This window comes from Lissotriton vulgaris, chromosome 6, assembly GCF_964263255.1.
Source record: "Lissotriton vulgaris chromosome 6, aLisVul1.2, whole genome shotgun sequence".
NCBI classification, from domain to species: Eukaryota; Metazoa; Chordata; class Amphibia; order Caudata; family Salamandridae; genus Lissotriton; species Lissotriton vulgaris.
Window position 1 is genome coordinate 1,235,582,997 of NC_141694.1, and position 22,964 is coordinate 1,235,605,960.

Below are 22,964 nucleotides of genomic sequence, written 5' to 3' on the forward strand. Positions count from 1 at the left end.
CGTGTGGGGTTCCCCCGAGAAGTCGTCAGTGACAGAGGCACGAACTTTATTTCCAAATACATGAAGTCCCTCTGGCAACAGTGTGGGGTCACCTACCGCTTCACGACCCCCTATCACCCCCAAGGAAACGGACTTGTTGAACGGTTCAATCGCACACTAAAAGGGATGATCGGGGGATTGGAAGAACCCCTCCGTCGCCAGTGGGACGTGCTGCTGCCGTGCCTCCTCTTCGCCTACCGGGAGGTCCCACAGAAGTCCCTAGGCTTCAGCCCATTCGAGCTGCTCTATGGGCACCCAGTACGGGGGCCACTCAGCCTGATCAAAGAAGGCTGGGAGTTGCCTCCGGCCAAGAGTCCTCCAGATGTCTTCCGGTACCTCCTCACCCTCCGCAACCAGTCCCAGCGGTTCAGAGACCTAGCGAAAGCCAACCTAGAGGCCAGTCAAGAGGACATGAAGAGATGGTATGACCAGAACGCCTCATCTATTGAATTCGAGCCGGGGCAACAGGTCTGGGTAATGTCCCCCACAGAACCGTGCGCTCTCCAAGACAAATGGACGGGACCCTTCAAGGTAATCGAGCGCAAGGGACCCGCCACCTATCTGATCGATATGGAGTCCGCCCGGAATCCGCTCCGAGTCCTCCACACCAACAGACTGAAACCCCACTTTGCACGAACAGAACTCAGCCTCTTGATGGCCACAGACAACGGGGTTGAGGACGACTCCGAGCCTCTCCCTGACCTCTTGCGGACCCAGGAGCAAGACGGCTCCGTGGATGGGGTCCGACTCTCGGAGACCCTCACCCAGGAACAACGCCAAGAGTGCCAAGCCCTCCTATCACGATTTGCCAGCCTGTTCTCCCTCACCCCAGGTGTCACTTCCTGGTGTGTGCACGATGTGGACACCGGAGACAGCCCTCCTATCCGCCACCGGGCCTACCGCGTACCTGATCGGGTACGGGCCTGCATCCAGGCGGAAGTAACTAAGATGCTCACGCTCGGGGTCATCGAGCCCTCCGACAGTCCATGGGCCAGCCCGGTCGTACTGGTCCCCAAAGCAGCCGCCCCCGGAACCACACCCGAACTCCGGTTCTGTGTCGACTACCGGGGCCTGAATGAAGTCACCAGAACGGACGCACACCCCATCCCCCGGGCAGATGAACTGGTCGACCGAATGGGCGCTGCCCGTTACCTCAGCATCTTCGATCTAACGGCAGGCTATTGGCAGATCGGCCTCACACCCCGAGCACAAGAACGTTCTGCCTTCTCCACCCCCGATGGCCACTATCACTTCACGGTCATGCCCTTCGGCATGAAAAATGCCCCAGCGACTTTCCAACGGCTCGTCAATCAGGTCCTGGCGGGGCTCGAAGAGTTCAGCGCCGCCTACCTGGACGACATCGCTGTGTACAGCCACCACTGGACCGAGCACCTCCACCACCTCCAGGCAGTGTTGCAAGCCCTTCAGCGAGCTGGCCTCACGATCAAGGCCAGCAAATGTCAAATTGGACAAGGGTCAGTGACCTACCTCGGACACCAAGTGGGAAGCGGTCTAGTGGCCCCTCTTCAACTGAAAATTGCCGCCATCCAGAACTGGCAACCCCCTAACACTCAAACTGAGGTGCGAGCCTTCCTGGGCCTCACGGGCTACTACCGAAGGTTCGTGAAAGACTATGGTACCATCGTGGGGCCTCTCACCGAACTCACGTCGAAAAATCAGCCCAAGAAGGTGAACTGGACCCCAGAGTGTCAAGCGGCCTTCGAACAGCTAAAGGCCGCCATGTGTTCCGCTCCTGTACTCCAGGCCCCAGACTACAGCCGGGAGTTCGTCGTCCAGACGGACGCCTCCGACCAGGGCATTGGGGCGGTCCTGTCCCAGGTGAACACCGAAGGCCTTGATCAACCGGTGGCCTTCATCAGCCGGAGACTCCTACCACGGGAGCAACGCTGGAGCACCATAGAGAGGGAAGCCTTCGCTGTGGTATGGGCCCTCAAGAAGCTCCGACCCTACCTTTTTGGCACCCACTTCCGGGTGCAGACTGACCACCGACCCCTGCAGTGGTTGATGCATATGCGGGGGGAAAACCCAAAACTGCTACGCTGGTCCATCTCCTTGCAAGGTATGGACTTTACCGTTGAACACCGGCCTGGGTCTGACCACGCCAACGCGGATGGCCTGTCCCGGTTTTTCCGCCTCGACGAAGAGAGTCCCCAAGAGGATGGGTAACTCTCCCCGCCTTCAGCTGGGGGGGACGCATGTTGGACAGGCCACGTGACGGGCCGCTCTCCCCCGGCTCGACCAAGCCCGAGCCAGTCATACAAGCACCACACCCCACCATTGCACGTCCTACGTCCCCTCAGGGACACCTGCCCCCGAGCATGATAACCTCGTGGGTCCGATCCACGGCCGACCCACGCGCCCAGCCCGGGCCGCCATCTTGGACACTTCGCCACGAGGCCGCCTGGCCCCCGATCGACCTCAACCCTGGGCCTAGCCCGGCCTCAGACATTCCGGCACCACCCTCCACCCAGGAGGTGAGCGAGCTACTTGGCCAGTCAATGGGAGAAAGAGGTGTCGATGGTTCTCCCCCGGCCAGTGCCGCTCGCCCATCGCCTCCCCGGGCGCTGGCTCCACCCCCCTGCTGGGTGTCTGGACTCCCTCATCCCGGACCTCCCGACCTCCAAGTGCGAGGGTCCGGACATCAAAGCACGCCAGCCCTATAACTGGGGCAGCTCCAGAACAGGAAGGCAGTTGTATCTTGGAGTCGAGAGACGAAAGAAGAACTCATCCTGGACGGACTACTGGCGCTGCCGTAGCTCTGTCCTGTGCACCATCATCCTGCCTGGTGGCGCTGCCACAGCCGTCGTAACCTTCATCCTTCACCGTCGTCCGGATCTGCTGGCGAGGCCGCGGACCGTTGTAACTGTCATCTGCATCGGGACCTGCTTGGCTTCTCCACGGCCCGTCGACCATCCTTCATCCATCTCGGGACCTGCTTGGCTTCTCCACGGCCCGTCGACCATCCTTCATCCATCTCGGGACCTGCTTGGCTCCTCCACGGCCCGATCAGCAACCACGCCGAGCTCGAGGATTGAGAGCTATTGAACTCATTGGTAACTAAGACTGTCCCGCTACCCTTTTCCTCAACCAGAGATCAGAACCGAGGGGACCCCTGAGTCCAGACCTCCTTGTATTATATCAACGTAACCTAAGAAGTGCATATAAAGTCTCGTTAACCTTCAATCTTGTGTGGTGTCCGTCTGTGGGGGGGAAGTTACTTATCTGTACAGTCGTTGGAGACGGCTCTCCCTGGAGACCTCTCCCCGTAATCTCGGCCGACCCTCCCGGTCCGTCTAACAAGGCCTTACATTTGTAGCAGGTTATTTGAGACTGTTTCAAGGGACATGTAAAGGTTTAAGCATAAGAAGGCTAGGTTCTTACTTCTGGTGATTAAGGCATATAACTCTGCCCCAGTATAACTTCTAGTATGCCTTTCTTCGATCTTTGGAGATGCAGGGGGGGCTGGCGCTACACACAGTCCAAGCGCTGGCGGGCGCAGATGGGCTTGCCTTTTAGGCGGACGTGTTAAACTGGCTTTAAATAATTGCCCCACACGAGGCCGGTTGTGTGTGTCCTGAAGCGCTGATAGCGCAAATTCAAAATAAGATTAGGCAAAACAATGGGCTTTTTATCCAGGGTTCAGCAACCCCAGCCTTTGAGGAAAGTCTTTCCAGCTCACAGAGTCGTACTGGTGAAGTAAATTTAAACGCACTGAAAGGGTGCAACACAAAAACATAAAAGGAATAAAAATACTGGAACGAGACTCTTTCCAATATGGTGCCCACATTGTAGGAGCCAGGCACCTCCCAGAGCTCACGATGTGCTGTATAAGAAAATCAAATGATTTCGCAAAGCAGATCAGTAACCCTGCTTCCGTCGATAGGGAAAACGTATAAGGCTTGCCCAAAGGATCCCATTTGCATAGTCTCAGGTTCCACCAGGCTCATTGGTAGCTTATTTAGCCAGAAGAGAGCGTCTTCACAAACAAGTGTGGATTACCCCCCTCCCCCTCCCCCCCCCCCCCCCCCCCCCTTCCCCACACACACACACAAAAGAAAGCAAGCACATAGATGCAACTGGGAAAAAGGTGCATCAACAAATTGGCGTAGCACCAATGCAGTTGCCTTATAATCAAGATATGACAATTCCACTGGGAAGAGATAATCACTCTTACAACTTTTACCAGAAACACACAATAAACAAGGGTGAAGAGCTAGTTGCAAAGGGAATCTTGAATGCAACCATTCGTGGCACACTTGAGGCAGCTGACACCGCTTTTGAGGGTATAACACTAGTATTTTACTTCACAGACTTGTATGGCTAAGGGTATCAGGATTTAAACCCGGGGTCACCAACACCTTCTAAATATTATGGCTGATGTGGAACATCTTTTCGGGCCCCAGGTGGATAAAATTGTAGAGCAAAATTAAAACCGGACACAAAAATATCAGTCAGTGGTGACAGTACAGACATTCTTTTTGTAGGCTCTATCTAAGAAGTACCCCTAAGTTGGGGCAAGCATCACAAACTCACACATTTCAAGGATAACAGCAACAACCTTTTCAAGACCCCCAAAACATCAGGGTCTATTTAAGGAGAAGAAACAGAGGTAACAATACTAAGGGTAAAGGCGCATCACCCAAGGGAAGCACAACTACCAAACCGTGACTCACCAGGCCCCCCCCCCCCCCCAAGCATATAGCACCAATAGGGCCGGAGGGAGAATAAAAGATTTTCATCAGATCAACCCATATAGTTCAAAAAAGAATATTGTCTCGAATTGCACAACAATCTAGCTAGTTTACCTCCAAGATGCACATTTTACAGCAAGCAACATCTCGTTCTACAACAAGAGGAAGTTTGAGCTCTCCTTCAAAAGGTGCTATAGAATTGTACTTCCTAAAAAAAAGGGGACAAGTTTTATGTTCAATGTACTTCCTCATTCCAAAAAAAGGATGGAAAGCTTCGATCTCTACTAGATCTCAGAAGATTAAATCAGTTCATCGTGTCAGAGCATTTCCGTATAACTACACTACCAGATTTTAACCCACTGCTTCGCAAGGGAGACTTTGACGCTAGACCTCAAAGGCACATATTTTCATATCCCATTTCACCTTGCACATTGCTTTTTAAGATTCGTTGTAAGTGGACAACACTACCAACTCAAAGTTTTACCCCTTTGGGGTAGCAACAGAATCAAGGATCTTCACAAAATGGTTGATGGTGGATACAGCTCACTTGAGGAGAGATTGCATCCAGATTTCCTCATATCTAGATGACTAGCTGATCAAGAGCAGCAGCGAACAAAAAATGCCTAGCATTTACTCAAATGACTCTAAATCTGTTACAGAGGGTTCACAATCAATGTGAAAAAAAATTCACATCGTCCCACAACAGAGCTAACTATTTCTAGGATCAAAACTAAATACGGTCACCGGGACAGTATACCCCAACAACCAGAAGGTGGTGGCATTTCAACTGCTACTACCTCTTTTTTGAGCTACTCTTTCAATATCAGAAAGGACTGTAATGAGACTGCTTGGAGTGATACTTCACCAGGCATGATACTTTATCACGCTGTGGTCCCAATGGAGGGTCTTCTCAACAATCTATTATTTATAAAGGCCAGTATACAATACTTTGGTGGAACAGCAACAACTTGCTAATGTGCAGGTCTTCTTTAGACCTTCTTACGCACGTCTTGGAAACAGAACTATACAAGGAACATGGGATGCAGCTCAGATGACCGAACATATCAACTGTTTGGAGCTCCTGACCGTATTTCTGGCACTGAAAGAATTGTATGCAATAATAAAGAATAAAACGGTCTTAATCAAAACCGACATATCTGCACTGTATTGCATTGAAAAACATGGGAGCTCCCACTCCTTTCTCCTTCCCAAACTAGCTCAGAAACTTTGCCACTGGGCAATTTGCTACAACATATACCGCCTGGTGGAAGATGTCGCAGGAGCAGACAGCGATTTTGTGGGCCTGTTAAGCAAGAAGTATCAGCAGGTACACAAGTGGAAATTCCACAGGCAAGTCTTACAAATGTACTTTCAAAGCAGGGGCAGGGGCACACCAACAATAGATCTATTTGCAACAAAGAAAATGCTAAATGCCCAAGCTTCACCACCAGATATCCAAACCCACAGCCCATAGGCAATGCATTATGGATGAATTGGTCAAAGATATTTGCACACACTTTTCCATCTCTCCCGCTTATCCCATATGTCCATATGTAGTAAGGATAAAAAACTTTTTAAGTCTTCATTTTTTTTTGTAAGTATTTTTATTAGTTTTTCAACTCAAACATCATCCCCCTCCTACAAGATCTTCATCATCAAGAGCACCATGTAGAATACAATTCGTATAGTCAGTCTCCACAAATAGGTTTACATGCATATCAATGGCACCATTATAATAATCGTTCCTGCCTCACCGCCACTTAACGTACCCCATATACAGCCTGCTAATACAATGGAGGTCCAACACAGTACACCCCGATGGATCAGGTCTCGCCTGCCCCCTTCCACCTTACCCCTTATACCGGTGTGCTCTTATGTACTCTAGAACAGGATATCTAATCAACTTCAACAACTTAGGGTGCGTTCGCAGCCTATCTTATTCAGGCTGTACTTTAATCTCTATCATACCCAATCTCGCTTCAGTATTCTCACTGGCCCCCCATGTCCCGGCTATGTACAATGTGGCCCATCCGGCCCCTGAGGAGTCCCAATGAATCAGTGTCTGAATCAGGCTCCGGTCGTGCTAACAACGCCACCAACGCCTCCCATGCTTGATTAGTTTCCAACGCCTTTTTATTATTCTCTCTCCTGGCTTGTTGGAGCCTAACCATTTATTTATTTTTATTTATTTAGAAAGTTTTATAGAGCGCGAACAAGATCCTGGCAGTTATCAGAGCACTATACAATCAATAAATGTTACTTGTACATCAAAAAAAAGGAAAGAATATCAAAACATGAAAAACGAACAAAGTAAGAAGCGATAGACAGTCTGTCTCGTAGTGTGAGACCGCGGGTCGGTATAATGCAAAGATTGCTTACAAGGGTCTTTATCCCGTACAGGTTGAGGATTTCTATCTACCATATTCATGTGAATTTGGCCCTGAGGATAGCTTTTGCTTCCTTTTTAAATGAGGAAGTGGAAGGGTTGAGTCTGGTTTCTGGGGGTAAATTCAAAATTCTGGGTGCCATCCCAGAGAAGGATCGGTTATATGTTTTTTTTCTTATTGAATTTTTGTGGTTTCAGAAGTCGTTTTACAGCATTTCTTGAGGGTCTGATCCCACCCGAGATCGTCCGCTTCTGTGCAAAGTAGCTGGGGGCATTGTGATGCATGGCTTTGTGCGTCATGCATGCTATTTTCAGATGAATTCTGGCTTCCAAGGGTAGCCAGTTCAGGGATTGTAGATCCGGGGAAATGTGGGAGCTTCGTTTAGAACCAGTTATGAGTCTTGCAGCCGCATTGATTGAGGCTCGTAATGGAGCTGTCGAAGCTATGTCTCACTATTGTGCACACCTGTGCAGCTTGATCCATAAGGTGCCTTCTATTGGCGAGTCTTCAGATCTTCATTTTCTGGTCTCCGTGTCACCCACCCCACCACCATCACTGAAAATATCCCCCCCCTTTCTTGCTATGCATTCTGGCTCCCTGGCATCGGCGGAACATAAAGTCCCTCAAGACTGTAAGGACAACAAAGCATGCTGCTTGCTCAAAGTTGACGAGATTGGAAGAGAGGTTGGGCCTCCCCTACTTGTCTACTACTCCACTTCCTAGCTTCCACGCCCCAGTAGACCAGCTGATAGCCTCGGGGAAGGAAGGTTAAAAAGAAAGAGAGGGCCCTCTGCAGTGCCGTTGACTTGTCTTCTTTTTCTTGCCGACAGTGTGGTAACAGTCCAGAAAGTCCGGTCCTCAGCAAAGGCACGGTTAAAAAAAATGCATCTTTGAAATATTTATCCTTATGTTTGCACATCCAAAAGCAACGACATGACAACAAGAAACAACCATCTGCTGTAACTCGCAGGATATTTCTGAAGGGTATACTGAAGGGCTTAGGCAGTATCATTCCTATTCAAGGTTGTGGGTGGTGGGGCGCGTGTGCATCATGCCCCTGTGAATCTTACCCACTTCCGAGAGAAATGAAGTCCGAATCCAGGCCCAGTCAGTGCTGGACTGTCGGCAAGTGCCACTGGTGCAGTATTTTGATGAGGTCATATTTTTTATTGTTTAGTACATTAAAGCCTTTACAAACTTCTAAAAAGAGCTAAAAATATTCAGTGTGCAATGATAAAACCATATAATGAAAAATTATAAAAGTAGGTAAGAAAACAGTCGTTGCACGTACCAGGACAGACCTTTGTGCATGAAAATGAGACATTAATTAAAACACGAACCTGCTGGGAAACTATACGTTCGAGGCATATGGGCTGCAGATGGTACATTATGAATAGATCGCCATCTGGTGTTGGGGTCGGATGATTGCACTTTGTTTTTCTCTTGGAGAGTCTTTTGTCTCTTGGTGACTCCTCCCTTGGTTGGTAGTGCGCATGGGCATCGGCTCCATCCTTAGATTGTTTTTTTCCGCCATCGGGTTCGGATGAAGATTGAGACGCTCCAGATCAACTTCGCAAGAAAGTGATTTTCGGCGCGTATTCCCTTTCCAATTCGACGGTATTGTTATTCGAACGCGTTCATTTCCATTCCGACGCGTTACAAATTCAAAATAGAAGAGAAAAACTTGGAACTACGTCGAAGAACAGGAGGCCTTTCTCGACGCAGTCAAGCCCGGAGTCCATGGAAAGGACTCCATTCAAAAAATGTCCAACGTGTGGTGCTAAGTTCCCACACAAGGACCTACACGAGGTGTTAAACCTCTGTCTATCGCCTGAACACGAATCCAGGGACTGCGAAGCCTGCGCAGCATTCTCCTCCAAGCTAACGATTAGAAATCGTCGAGCTCGAAGACACGAGGTTTCCAGAATGCAGGCAGAAGCGATCCCGGAGCTGTTCGGAGACGAACAAATCGAGGAAGAAGAGGACCAGTCGGGGTCGGAAGGGGACCAGTCGGAGGCTGAAGAACTCATCGAGCTACAAACCGTGAGTGACGACGTCCCCTTACCGAAAAACCGACCCCGTGCGGTAACGACCCCGCCCTCGGGCCCGGTCAAACCGCTGAAAAAAGTTTCCGACGCCCCGCCTTCGGGCCCGGCAACGAAACCGAAACTGAAACCGAAACACTCGGACTCCCACCATGTCGGATCCGAGAAAAGGGCGACATCGACTTCGGCACCGAGGCTACATACAAAGGACAGCTCGGGATCGAAACATTCCATGTCGAAACATAAATATGACTTATCGCCCAAGAGACACTCGATACCAAGAAAGTCGGAATCGAGCAAACATTCGGTTTCGAAAACAACAAGATCTGACGATCGAAAACAAAAGCACCTCTCGGAACCAGGACCCTCGGTACCGATTCAGGAGCAACAGACAGATCCCAAACAAAAGATCTTGTTTATTGATCCACAAACTGGGAAAGTGGTCACGAAGAAGAGAAAGAGTGAACAGTCAGAAGATAAACCTCTTCCTTCAAAAAAGAGAACAATGGGGACGAATATAACTCCTCCTGCTTCTCCTCGTCCTAGACTAACACCCTCTTCTCCTATTCCTCACAATAGGCCAAATATTCCTACACCTTCCACACCAAGACCAGCTACACCTCAGTCAGATGTAGACAGTGATCTGGGGGAGGGAGAACCTCAAGGGGATGACGAAACTATCCAAGATGAGGAGGATCCATGGGAAAATTATGATGTAGGGTCAGATGAAGACAACGACCCAGAGCTATATCCCTCAAAGCCTTCACCACCTGATGATAACACAGGTTTTGTGCAGCTCATTAATAGGGCAGCGAAATACCATAAAGTAGATATACATACAGAACCTCAAATAGAGGATTTCTTGTTAGAGACTCTACCTAATGCACAGAGAACATCAGGTACTCTCCCTATGTTGAAGGGTCTTCTTACTCACACAGATGAGATATTCGAAAACCCAGTGAGAGCCAGGGTGTTAAACCCAAGAATTGATAAAAAAATACAAAGCGGCTCCAAAGGACCCAATATTTATTAGAGGGCATGTACCGCTAGACTCGCTGGTGGTCTCAAACGCTCGTAAGAGAGCAAACTCGTTATCTACAGGAGAGGCTCCCCCACCAGATAAAGAGTCAAAGTTAATAGATGCATCAGGTAAAAGAGTAGCATCACAGGCAGCGAATAGCTGGCGTATAGCCAATACACAAGCACTACTCGCACGTTATGACAGGGCACATTACGATGAGCTAGAAAAACTTCTTACACATCTCCCAAAGGAACATCAGAAGAAGGCAGACCAATTAATACAGGAAGGTAAAATAATAACAAATACTTCCATTAAGTGTGCATTAGACGCAGCAGACACTGCAGCAAGGTCTATTAACGCTAGTATCATGCTAAGAAGGCACGCATGGCTTAGAATCTCAGGATTCAAACAAGAGGTACAAACAGCCCTACTGAACAAACCATTTGATCAGAAGACATTGTTTGGTTCAAGCACAGACGAGACATTAGAGAAAATGAAGAAAGATACGGAAACGGCTAAGTCAATGGGAGCATTGCAACAGCCAACACACAGAGGTTCCTTTCGTAGATCCACCTATAGAGGGGGCTCAAAGAATACAGGAACGAATCAGCAATCCACATCTTTCACACCTACATCACCCAGAGGTAATTCAAGAGGCAGTTACAGAGGTAACAACAATAAGGGAAGAGGCCGCGGAAATAATAATAACCGCAACGCCTCAACACCAAAACAGTGACTTCATAGAACTCCCCCCAGACCACATAACACCGGTCGGGGGACGTCTATCACAGTTCCTACCTGTCTGGGAAAACATCACGTCAGACAAGTGGGTGAGACAAATTATCCAACATGGTTATTGCCTAGAACTCACAGATACCCCGCCAAACATCCCCCCCAAACAGCGTCCAATGAGTCAGGATCATCTGACATTGTTAAGAGAAGAAGTGCTAGCACTTCTACAAAAGCATGCAATAGAGAAGGTCCCAAAAGATCAACAGGGCACAGGAGTATACTCTCTATACTTCCTGATCCCCAAAAAGGACGGGTCCCTATGACCAATATTAGACCTCAGACCTCTCAATGCTTACATAAATTCGGAGCACTTCCACATGGTCACACTCCAACAAGTACTCCCTTTACTGAAGAAAGGGGACTTTCTTTCTACACTGGATCTAAAAGACGCTTACTTTCATATCCCAATTCACAAAGCCCACAGAAAATACCTAAGGTTTGTGTTAGAAGGACAACACTATCAGTTCAAAGTCCTTCCATTCGGTGTCACAACAGCACCGAGAGTTTTCACAAAATGCCTAGCTGTGGTGGCAGCACACCTAAGAAGACAACAAATACATGTCTTCCCATACTTGGACGATTGGCTAATAAAGGCCAAGTCAAAGGAAGAATGTCTTCACAACACACAGAAGACAATTCAATTGCTGCACCACCTAGGGTTCACGGTGAACTACAAAAAATCACACCTGCAACCAAACCAGATTCAGCAATACCTGGGGGCTACAGTAGACACAGAAAAGGCAATAGCATACCCCAACCCAGTCAGAGTACAGACAATGGTCGGGTTAATACAAAGATTTCAACCACAACACTCACTACCAGCACGAGTGTTTATGCAACTATTAGGCATGATGTCCTCCTGCATACTGCTAATACCACATGCCAGACTACAAATGCGCCCACTACAAGAGTGTCTAGCGACACAGTGGAATCAGGCTCAAGGGCAGATTACAGACCTGGTGTTGGTGGACGACCGGACGTATCGCTCTCTGAAGTGGTGGAACACAGAAAACATTTCCAAGGGACGGTCGTTCCTAGAGCCAATTCCACAAGTAATAATAACAGCGGACGCATCGCTCTCCGGATGGGGAGCGCATATGGACAGATACACAGTACAGGGGAGGTGGAGTGTGCAGCAAAAGAAACTGCACATCAACTACCTAGAACTATTAGCAATATTTCTAGCACTAAAAGCCTTCCAAATGCAAATAACAGGCAAAGCAGTCCTGATCAGAACAGACAACATGACTGCAATGTATTATATTCAAAAACAGGGGGGACACACTCTCTCCAACTGTCCAGACTAGCACAGGACATATGGAGATGGGCCATTCCTCAAAAGATCTACCTGTTAGCGGAACACCTACCAGGAGTTCAAAACCAAATAGCAGACATCCTAAGCAGACAGTCAGAACAAGTGCACGAATGGGAGCTGCACGACCAAATACTACAGCCATTCTTCCAAAAATGGGGGCAACCAGAGATAGATCTGTTTGCCAATCATCAGAACGCAAAATGCAAAGAATTCGCATCAAGGAACCCACACCAAAGGTCCCAGGGCAATGCACTGTGGATAAATTGGTCCAACAGATTTGCGTACGCGTTCCCTCCTCTACCACTAATTCCATTACTGGTTCGGAAACTGCAGCAACATTCAATGACAATGATACTAGTGGCACCCACGTGGGCAAGACAGCCGTGGTTCACCACGCTGCTACAACTCTCACAAGTACCACATCAAAAGCTAAGGTTATTACCCATGCATCTTACACAGAACCATGGAGAAATAATGCACCCAGATCCCAAACAACTGAACCTAGCGATCTGGCTCCTGAAGTCATAGAGTTTGGGTATTTAGATTTACCACCAGAATGCATGGAAATCATTAAACAAGCAAGACGTCCTACCACCAGAGCATGCTATGCAGCAAAATGGAAGAGGTTTGCTATACACTGTAACAGTAAGCACATCAACCCTCTGGACGCATCTACTAAACAAATCATTTGCTATTTGTTACACTTACAGCAATGTAACCTAGCATATACCTCTATCAGAGTTCATCTAGCAGCCATAGCAGCATACCTACAAAACAGACAACATCTGTCATTGTTCAAAGTACCAGCAATTAAAGCTTTCATGGAAGGACTCAAAAGAGTCATTCCACCAAGAAGACCACCTTCCCCAGTCTGGAATCTCAACATAGTGCTTACCAGACTAATGGGGCCACCATTTGAACCTATGCATAGGTGTGAAATACAATTCCTCACATGGAAGGTAGCCTTCCTCATAGCTATCACGTCACTTAGAAGAGTAAGTGAACTGCAGGCTTTTACGATTCAAGAACCATTTATGCAGCTACACCAAAATAAAGTGGTTCTTAGAACAAACCCAAAATTCTTACCGAAGGTTATTTCAGCATTCCACATCAATCAGTCAGTGGAATTACCGGTTTTCTTTCCAAAACCACAAACAGTAGCTGAAAGAGCCCTACATACACTGGATGTTAGAAGGGCCATATTGTACTACATAGAAAGAACACAAACTTTCAGAAAGACAAAACAGCTATTTGTTGCGTTTTCTCCCACACATAAAGGCAGTCCCATCTCCAAAGCGGGCATTGCCAGATGGATTGTAAAATGCATTCAAATATGCTACTTAAAGGCAAAGAGAACATTAACTGTTCCTCCTAGAGCTCACTCTACACGTAAACTAGGAGCATCTATGGCATTTCTGGGAAACATTCCACTAGATGACATATGCAAAGCGGCTACCTGGGTTACACCGCACACCTTCACAAAACACTATTGTGTAGATGTGCACACAACACAACAAGCTAGAGTGGGACAAGCAGTATTAAAAACATTGTTTCAGACAGTTGCAACAGACACGGGTGACCACCGCTAGGGAGAGAACTGCTATATAGTCTATTCATAATGTACCATCTGCAGCCCATATGCCTCGAACGGAATATGCTACTTACCAGTATGCATCTGTTCTTGGCATAGAGGGCTGCAGAGTGGTACATGCCCTCCCAGCCTCCCCGGAAACCTGTGTCTGTTCCAACATTATCTTATTTAGATACACTTACATGGGCACTCTTATCTGTATTCTACTATACTACTCCATCTAACCCTACTATGGCAAAACAATCTAAGGATGGAGCCGATGCCCATGCGCACTACCAACCAAGGGAGGAGTCACCAAGAGACAAAAGCCTCTCCAAGAGAAAAACAAAGTGCAATCATCCGAGCCCAACACCAGATGGCGATCTATTCATAATGTACCACTCTGCAGCCCTCTATGCCAAGAACAGATGCATACTGGTAAGTAGCATATTCCATCTACAGAAAACAGGCAAGGACGACTCAGCTGAACTATAGTTTAAGGATAGTGCAAGTAACAGATCACATTTTTCACATGGTTATAAAGCAATGTGCACACTATGCAAAGCACGTAGGCCAGTTGTGAGACGACAGATCTGTAAGCGGTACTGAACGAGAACATGTCACAAACTTGTCTTGCTTAGTAGCGTACTTAATACCATTCAGACAATGCACGTTTCGAGCAAACCAACAACCAACTGGCCAATGTTTTTCTTTGGGGGAGGTGGCACCCCTAAGAGCAGCAGGCTTATTTTTTGCTACAGTTTGGTGAAAGAACAGGGTTTATTGGGATGGTTTTATTTTTTCTAATAAGGTCCACGTTGCATGTAAACAAACCCAGTCCTTGGCACTCAAAAGGTAGCATTATGATGCTGTGGGAAGGGTAGACGAATGCACTCGACCAGCTTTTGAGGCAAAAGATTTACGTAACACAACTGAGAAGGAAACCTCTCTTGTCTTGAATGCTCATAAACCTGCTCCCAGGACTGCTGGAGAGCATCAAATGACTGTGCAGTATTCAACTCATATAGCAGCCCTGCAGGTAGTGGCTCAGACTGTCCATCATCGAGCATTGTCTTATCAGGATGGTTAGTGCCTAGTATGTCCTAATCTCTTTGCTGAGACAGCATGTGCCAGTATCCTTTTCACCCAATCTTATAAAATCCCACACAGCACATCATATTACTCCACATAAGAGACTTTTTCTCTCTCTGACGCAAAACTGCTGGCTGCGTCTTAGGATTGTAGAGGTGCTCTGTGGTAAGCAAGTAAGACCACTAAAACATTGAAAGATATATAATTAACTGAGCTACAGTACTAATTTTGTACAAGTTGTCATAATTTAGTAATGCCAGTTTTATTTTCTAAAGGCTTTTTTAAATATCGTAAACTACACATTGGACTCTAATTTCTGTGGGCGGTAACCACATGCCACACTGGGCAAAAAGAAGAAAGTTGTAGGACACAAGTTTTTTTCCCTCTTTCCTGTTGCTGTTTTGGGTCTGGGTTTGGTATCCAATGAAATGTTTAAGTATGGTAAATAAGTTGAAAACATTTGTACTTTTTAGGTCTGCCCATCAGATGGCTGTAACTGTCTCGCCATCTTCCTGTATTTAAAAAAATGAATCAATAAAAATACAGACATAAAGATAGGGGGTCCGCTCTCTTCAGCCATTCACTCTCTTGTACTGTGAGTGACTGTGTGCATCTGTGCAAATTTTTGTCTGCGCTTTCTTTGCAAACATATGCCCAACACCTTTAGACAGTGACTTTTTAAAAAAAATATCTTTTTATTAACAACCCAAAAAGAAAAACATCAGGCAACATTAAACGCTTCATGATTGCCATAATTACAATTATGCTTCTTCCACACGGATCGGGGAGTACAGATTTTACCACGGTATTGATTCCAGTCCCCCCAAACCTTCCTCCACTTCTCGGGACAGCCCCTTGCCACATACACCGACCTCTCCCTAAACATACACCAGTCTAGATCTTCCACCCACTTATCGACCCGGTGCGGTTGGCAGGCTCCCAAAAATTGAGCAATATTACGCTTTGCTAACATACATGCCAACGTTACCCATTGTTTCCTATGAGTGTTCAGATCCATGGGCTCCCAGACATTCAAAAGACACCTGCGGGCTTCCGGCTGTAGCTCCACCCCCAGAACCTCTTGCATCGTGTCATGGGTCCCCACCCAGTGTTCCTGCACCATCGCGCAATGCCACAATATATGCATGAAAGTGCCAATCTCTCCGCCCCCCCCCTCCGACACTCTCCGCTTACCGCTCGACCCAAACGTACTTGACGAGGCCCCGTGACATATGTCATGTGGAGAACCTTTAGTTGTACCAATCTAAGCCTCATCTGTACCGCCACCACTCACGGGGAGGTGACGGCCTCTTGCCAATCCTCATCATCCATCTCAACCTCATCAGCATTCCACTGAGCCCTGACAAGTACTAGCGGCTCCTCCATGCAATTTATAAGTTTATTATATACCAATGAGATAGTCTTCCCCAGGAGGTGGCCGTCGAGTACTCGGTCCTCCAGCGGGGAAGCCTCGGGAAGCGTCGGACAGTGACTTTTTTAAAACTTTCAGTCTTTTCATTTTGTTTGCATTTGCTCCCTCAAAACAAATCTTCTCATGTTCTATAACTGAACGGTGCTATTGACTGCTATTGTGGAAGAGAATTGTTGATTTTACACCTTTGCTGGTTCTTCTCTACAGCTCACATAGGAAGAAACCCTGGTTTGCAAGCTATATGGGAAGATGAAAAACAACGGCGTCGAGACAAAAATGAATCTTCTCAGATAAGCCCGCCAGATTCACAAGGTAAACTAAAATGCATGACATCTTATTAAGCAGCGTTATATTGCTTCGCTTCCTATAAGATGCCTAACCATAGTTACCAATCTAGATTTGTGTCCGTATGATGTGCAAAGATTTCCACCTAACATTTGAATAAAGAAAGGAGTATATTTAGAACATATTAATACACTCTTCTTAAATGAACAGTTGTCCAATACACTACTGTCAGCTCGTGCTAATAGTTTCTTTAACTTAATGCATTTGTGTCCACTCTTTTGCACCATTTCACACATCGTGTAGAGCGTGAATTGGCCTCAATAAGCCTATCGTTTATTTTGTTTCTAGGGAAATCCTTTTTTTAGCTACTCTCCAGCTGAGGGTTCATGAAACCCCCGCTTTAGCAGCCACATCAGGGGTGACACATTTTATGCACCTTTTTATTTGCAACTTGGCAGGTAAAAGTAGGTCATAATTAACGCAAAAAGGAAGAGGAAGGTGTTGATGGAAAGTGGAAAGTGGGATGCATGGATGAGTGAATTTATCAGTGGATGACAGGGTGGGTTAAAGAAAGTGTGGATCAGTGGGTGAAAGAATGGGTGGATAAAAGGATGGATGGGGAAAGGGTGTTTGCATGAAAGGGTGGATCGATTGTTGATAGGATGGACAGGGGAAAGGATGGATGAATGGGTGGAAGGATTGGTGAGTGGATGGGTGGATGAGTTGGTTGAAAGGGTGGGTGGGTAAAGGATGAATAAATGGGTGAGAGGATGAGTTGGTAAAAATATGGGTAATGGAAAGGATGTATGGGTGAGTGGATGATGGTATGGGTGATTGAAAGGATGGGTGAGTAAAGGGATGTATGGTTTGGCGAAATGTTGGATGATCAGGGTTGAAAGGATAAGTGGATGAAAGGATTAGTGGGTTGAAGGGATGGGTGGGTGAAATGGTGAGTGTGTGGCTGAAAGGATAGATGAGTGAAAGGATGGATGAGTGAAAGAAAGGATGGGCGAGTAAATGGATGGAGGGATGGGTGAAAGAACGGGTGGATGGGTGAGAAGACGGGTGGATGGGTGAAACGCTGGATTGATGTGTGGGTAAAACTATGGGTGAATAAGGATGAATGGGTGGCTAGAAGGATGGAAGGATGAATGGATGGTTGGGTGAAAGGATGCATAAGAGCACGAAAGCATGGGTGAGTGAAATGATGAATGTATGCACGGATGGGTGAGTGAGAGGATGGAAAGTGGGTGGGGAAAAGGATGGATAGATTAGTGGGTAGAAGCATTGGTAAATGAGTGCGTGAAAGAATGAACGGGTGGATGAGAGCTAAAACGGGAAGATGAGCAGGTGAGAGGATGTGTAGGTGAAAGGATCGCAGAGTAAATCTGAGTGGATGAATGGATGGAAGAGTAAATCAAGGAAATCAGATAGGATGGATGTGTTGGGAAAGGAACTCTGAGGACAGATGAATAAATAATACAAAGAATCAGTTGATGAATGAAAGGCTTTATTGCTGAATGGGTAATCAAATGATGGATGGATGGATGAATGCACAGAAGATTGATTTGTGAACTGATAGAATGGTGAACAATTGAATGGTAAATTAAAGAATGAATGATGACAGAATGTAAAGGTGAAATAGTGGATATCAGCGGGTGGATGAAATGGTGATAGGATCAGTGGATGTGGACTTGGATGGAAGAGACAAGGGATCTCTTGTAGGGAGGGTCAAGCTCCCTTGTTTTGCTTCTTTGGTGCCATCAGAGGTTTGGTTTAAAGTGGAGGGTATTTACATATTCTGGGTACTCTCATACTCTCCAGTATCACAATCTTCTTTTACATGCTGATTGTGACTAGTCCTTGTGAGGGTAGGTTCTTGGAACAGCAGCAATGCGTGGACGTTCATTTCAAATTCACTGATGTTATAAGTGTTTGGATTCTATCCTTGGTATCACTTATGCTTTTTGCATCTCAGACATCTAAGAGCATCACATTTAACAGTAATTCATGCAGAAGATATATATCTGATAATAGTTAGCAAAATCTGGTATTTCTACATAAAGACAAACTATTTTACTTGAAAATAATTGTTTATGGAAATGTTGTATACCTGACACAGATTTTATAAAATTCTCACATCCAAGTAGAAAGAGTAATTAGTATGTGTAAACGCAATGTACCTTGCATAATGTTTGAGTCTGATTTAGTATTTGGAGCAGCGGCATCCGGCACCGATCGGTGTTGGACGGGCAGCAGGGGGGTGTTAGAGGGGAGGGTAAATAAAAAATATTTAACGTACCTGCTTGCCGTGTCCTCCTTACCTCTCCTCCTGGTCGCGTCTCTTCTTCTCACGCTGGCAGGAACATGAAGCAGCCTGGAAGCACCCAGGCTACCCTGAGCCAGACACAATGCTGCAGTGCAGTGTTGTGATTGGTCTGAGCGCAGTGGCTGGGCGCTTAGACCGGGCTTGGGAGCCTGGGCATATTCTCCTCCCAGCAGCCTGGGTGGCGGAGAGGGAAAGAGCACATGACTGGGATGGGTGGCCGAGATGGCCAGCCAAACAGTCATTGTGCACTTGGCAGTGGGGGCAAACCACTCCTCGGCTATTTGCCAAGCCCTGCCCCACATTGCAAAGCTGACGTGCACCAAAAAGGAAAAAATTAAATGATAATAACTGAGTTATTATCAGTTTACATTTTTCTTATACTGCTGAAAAAAACTGTGGGGTGACGCTCCACTGCCATAGCGGATTAGCCGCCACTGATTTGGAGTGCAACAAACTCTGTAGCAAATATGATTGAGTACCCTGCCCGCTAAACCCCCTGTCCTCCTGCCTCATTTAGAAATGGGTGGACCTTAAGCTTTCTATCGACTGTGCCCCCATTGACTCCATCAACTGTAAGCCAGATGGAGTAGAAGCCTCTGGAGGGAAGATATTACACTGCCCGACTTATTTGAGTTCAACAGTGTAGTGTCTTTTCTATCTTAGAGACTTCTAGCCTCAGATTTCTTACCTTAGAAATAATCCCTAGACATCAGACTGGATCGGTAGGATTTTTTGAGCATTGCCCCTGTGCGCTCAGTGGTGGCGTTGTTTGGCTCTGCCTCAGTGTCCTTTGCGCTGGAAGTGACATGCGTGATACCTATATAGCCACCACCCTGGTGAGCTAACGTCAGTACTTTCCTTCCTGCTCCACATGCACTGATTCGGTCTGAGCTACCCTCAGTCATTTTTTGACTGGCTTTTTTGCAGACTTTTTTTGATTCTTTTTAGAAGATTTATCTCCTGGTGTGAGGATGTCACTCAAGAACCAGACTGGTTTCAAGCCATGTGGTGGTTGTGACCGACAGATGCTTGTGACAGACCCCCCTCTCGTTGTTTTTGTGGTGCTTGGAACGTGACCACAACTTCAAGACCTGTGAGGACTGCTGCACTATGCATTCAAAGGCCATTAGGGAGCGATCCCTCAAGCTCCTCGCCGCCTGACGTCAGATGACCCGCAACGCTCAAGATCCCGGTTGTGCAGAAGGTCCGGGATCGATTGTGGAGTTGCACCCGGTGCTTGTCGTCACACTTCCAAGTTGTTGGGTAAGTCCCCCAAATGCAAAAAAATAAAGTTGTTGAAGAGTTCTTTGACTTCACCGCACCCATCGAAGTCGTCCGATGAGGTGCAGGAGCATTGGCACCCCAGCCCTTGTGCTTCAGCGGTGCCTGAGTCATGGTCTGCTCCATGCTTCCCTGACTTTCCAGGAGCAGTAGCCCCTCCCTCCACCAAGCTCAAAGAATTGTATGAGGCCATGCTGCTCATAATCGGGCGGCCAAGCCCCTCTGGAGCGCTGTTGGCCTCCACAGGTTCGGAAGGTGCCCCAATGGATCCCCGCTGGCAGGATCACTCTCAGCGCCAGTCAGTCCGCATTGATCTTTTCCTGGATCCAGAGCTCAGTCGCCGGCGAGACCTTCCTTGGCACCTGCTCTAGTACCTACTCCCCCTTGCCATCGACTCCCCACGACTGTGCCATCCTCATTCCCAACACGGAGCTGGTTGATCGTCTCTCAATGTCATTTCCAGTGACGACTGGGACCATTCTTTCCGGCGTGGTGCCAGTGCCTTTTACTGTTCCTAGACCTGGAAATGGAGAGGACTGGGAGGGGTCTGAGGGCCGCTTATGGTTACCAGTAGCCATTAGATGAGGCGGAGAACTGGTATTAGAAACTCTTGGAGGCCATTGGGCTAGACACCTCTCCTGGCACTGGTTTAGCCTCTCCTCCTACCTGGCTATGCAGGAGGGCACCTCTTTTGCTATGGTGCTGCATAGGGCGGTTAAGATGTTGGATCTTAGCTATCCTCAGTGGCAGTCAAAACCAACATCTTGATAGAATTGCTTCAGCCGGGGGTTGCCACCTCAGAACCCTTTCTCTCATTTAATAAAGCCCTTAGTGACGGCTTGCCCGGGGCCTGGTTCAAGCCCTACACATCGCGGTGTGCAATTGTCCTATGCATAGGACAATTGCACACCGCTATCATCTCACTCCTGGGGACCCCAGTTTCCATACCTAACACCCCACCCCAGAGACCTTGATGGTCCAAGCCTCCACTTATACGATTAACCCTGGTGTGTTCCCTACCAGCCCACTGAATAGGGAACCCAAAAGGCTGAATACCTTTGGAAAGAGAATGTACCCTTCCATCAGCGTTGCACTGTGGTCAGTGAAAACCTTTATGCTGATATTCCCATATGATCTGGGACTCTGTTGCCAAGTGCCCATGGTTTTGGAGGAGACCCAAGCCATACTCTGCCAAACTGGGGTGGGGCGGACTGGGGTGGGGCGGACTGGGGTGGGGCAGACTGGGGTGGGGCAGACTGGGGTGGGGCGGAGTAACGACCGGATTCTCAGAACATGCAGCTCACCATCGGTGGCTAACCCAATCGTCACGTAACAACACTCTTCTCAGGCCACTATTTACAAGACATCTAGAATACTCACCTGAGAAAGTGAAAAGAATCTATTTACATGCCTGTATAATCAAACATACCACTAATACCTAGTGGATTATATATCTTATCCTATGTTTACCTCATCTTTACGTCTCCTGACGATATTTTCTATATTTATAGTCCCGTAAGACTGTTTCTATCTTTATAGTCCCGTAAGACTGTTTCTATCTTTATAGTCCCGTAAGACTGTTTCTATCTTTATAGTCCCGTAAGACTGTTTCTATCTTTATAGTCCCGTAAGACTGTTTCTTTTATGTCACCTGCCGATTTACACTAATAGGGATAACTAATAGGGATACACCTTTGAGAGTTATTTTCCAAATGAAGTTCACACTCTCCCCCAATCAACAGTTACCTTTGCAGAAGGGCATATCCCATCCTTCTGTATGTCAGCACCTGGCTAAAAGGAAAGGTCAATCCCATTCATGAAGACAACATTCAAAGATATTGATCATTAAATCTTTATTCTAAAATTTAACATGACAGAATGAGCAAAAGGCAAATGAATTAAGTTAGTCACTACCTATAACCTAAAAGGGGAATAAAGATGAATAGTTAAATGCATTCTACGCTAAGCTCAGAACGCCTCACCTTAGACATGTGTCTTTCCATCTCAGCAGCGGAGCTGATCCCTCTCTCTCTCGATCTCTTCTATGCGCTTGGGACTCTGCTCTCCCTCTATGGCTCACGAATACACGTCTGCACCGCTATGCCTTGTCTACGCTGCCATGGTTCCAGAACACTCAAACCCTCTTCTGGTCTCGGTCTCTGCCACTCCTGTATGATGTCACTACAGGACTTTCACTCACTCTCCTTCTTCACTTCAAGATTTCGATTAGCTGATGGTATCAATCTCTATGCACCAGCCTTTAGACCAACCTCTTCGCTCTTCTCCACACGTTGCTCTCTCTCTCTCTACTCTACTCGCTCCTTGATAATATAGAGCTTGCTTTCTCTATGGAAAATTCCGGCATCAGGCCGACTCCCACCGAATTCCTGTACCAGTCCCAAGCTCCCTCCGCCTTCCGCAGTGGCCACCTGCGTATTGCGTTCAGAGCCGGGAAGACAAACACATTCCAACGATAAGGGCCAGTCTTGACCGGTTCCTCTCTAGCGAACAACAGGATGAATTCTAAACATCACCTTTACCCTGCAAGCGCCTCGGCTGTCCGAGGCAGGGATACAAAATGGCTTCTCTCTGGCTTTCAGGCCTGTAGGCCCGAGAAAACGGAAAAAGGCACTAAACCCTGTCAAAGCACATAGTTAAGCCCTG

The 22,964-nt window shown here is 47.3% G+C and overlaps 1 protein-coding gene across 2 annotated transcripts in view; it reads left to right on the forward strand.

Moving 5' to 3' along the window:
• The window catches only part of REV3L (REV3 like, DNA directed polymerase zeta catalytic subunit), a 1,049,196-nt gene that overhangs the window by 389,153 nt on the left and 637,079 nt on the right, over positions 1 to 22,964 (forward strand). For both annotated transcript variants that reach the window (XM_086927335.1, XM_086927334.1), the window contains exon 7: positions 16,613 to 16,717. In XM_086927335.1, coding sequence (XP_086783461.1) covers positions 16,613 to 16,717 — 105 coding nt within the window. The remainder of the gene's footprint in view (positions 1 to 16,612; positions 16,718 to 22,964) is intronic.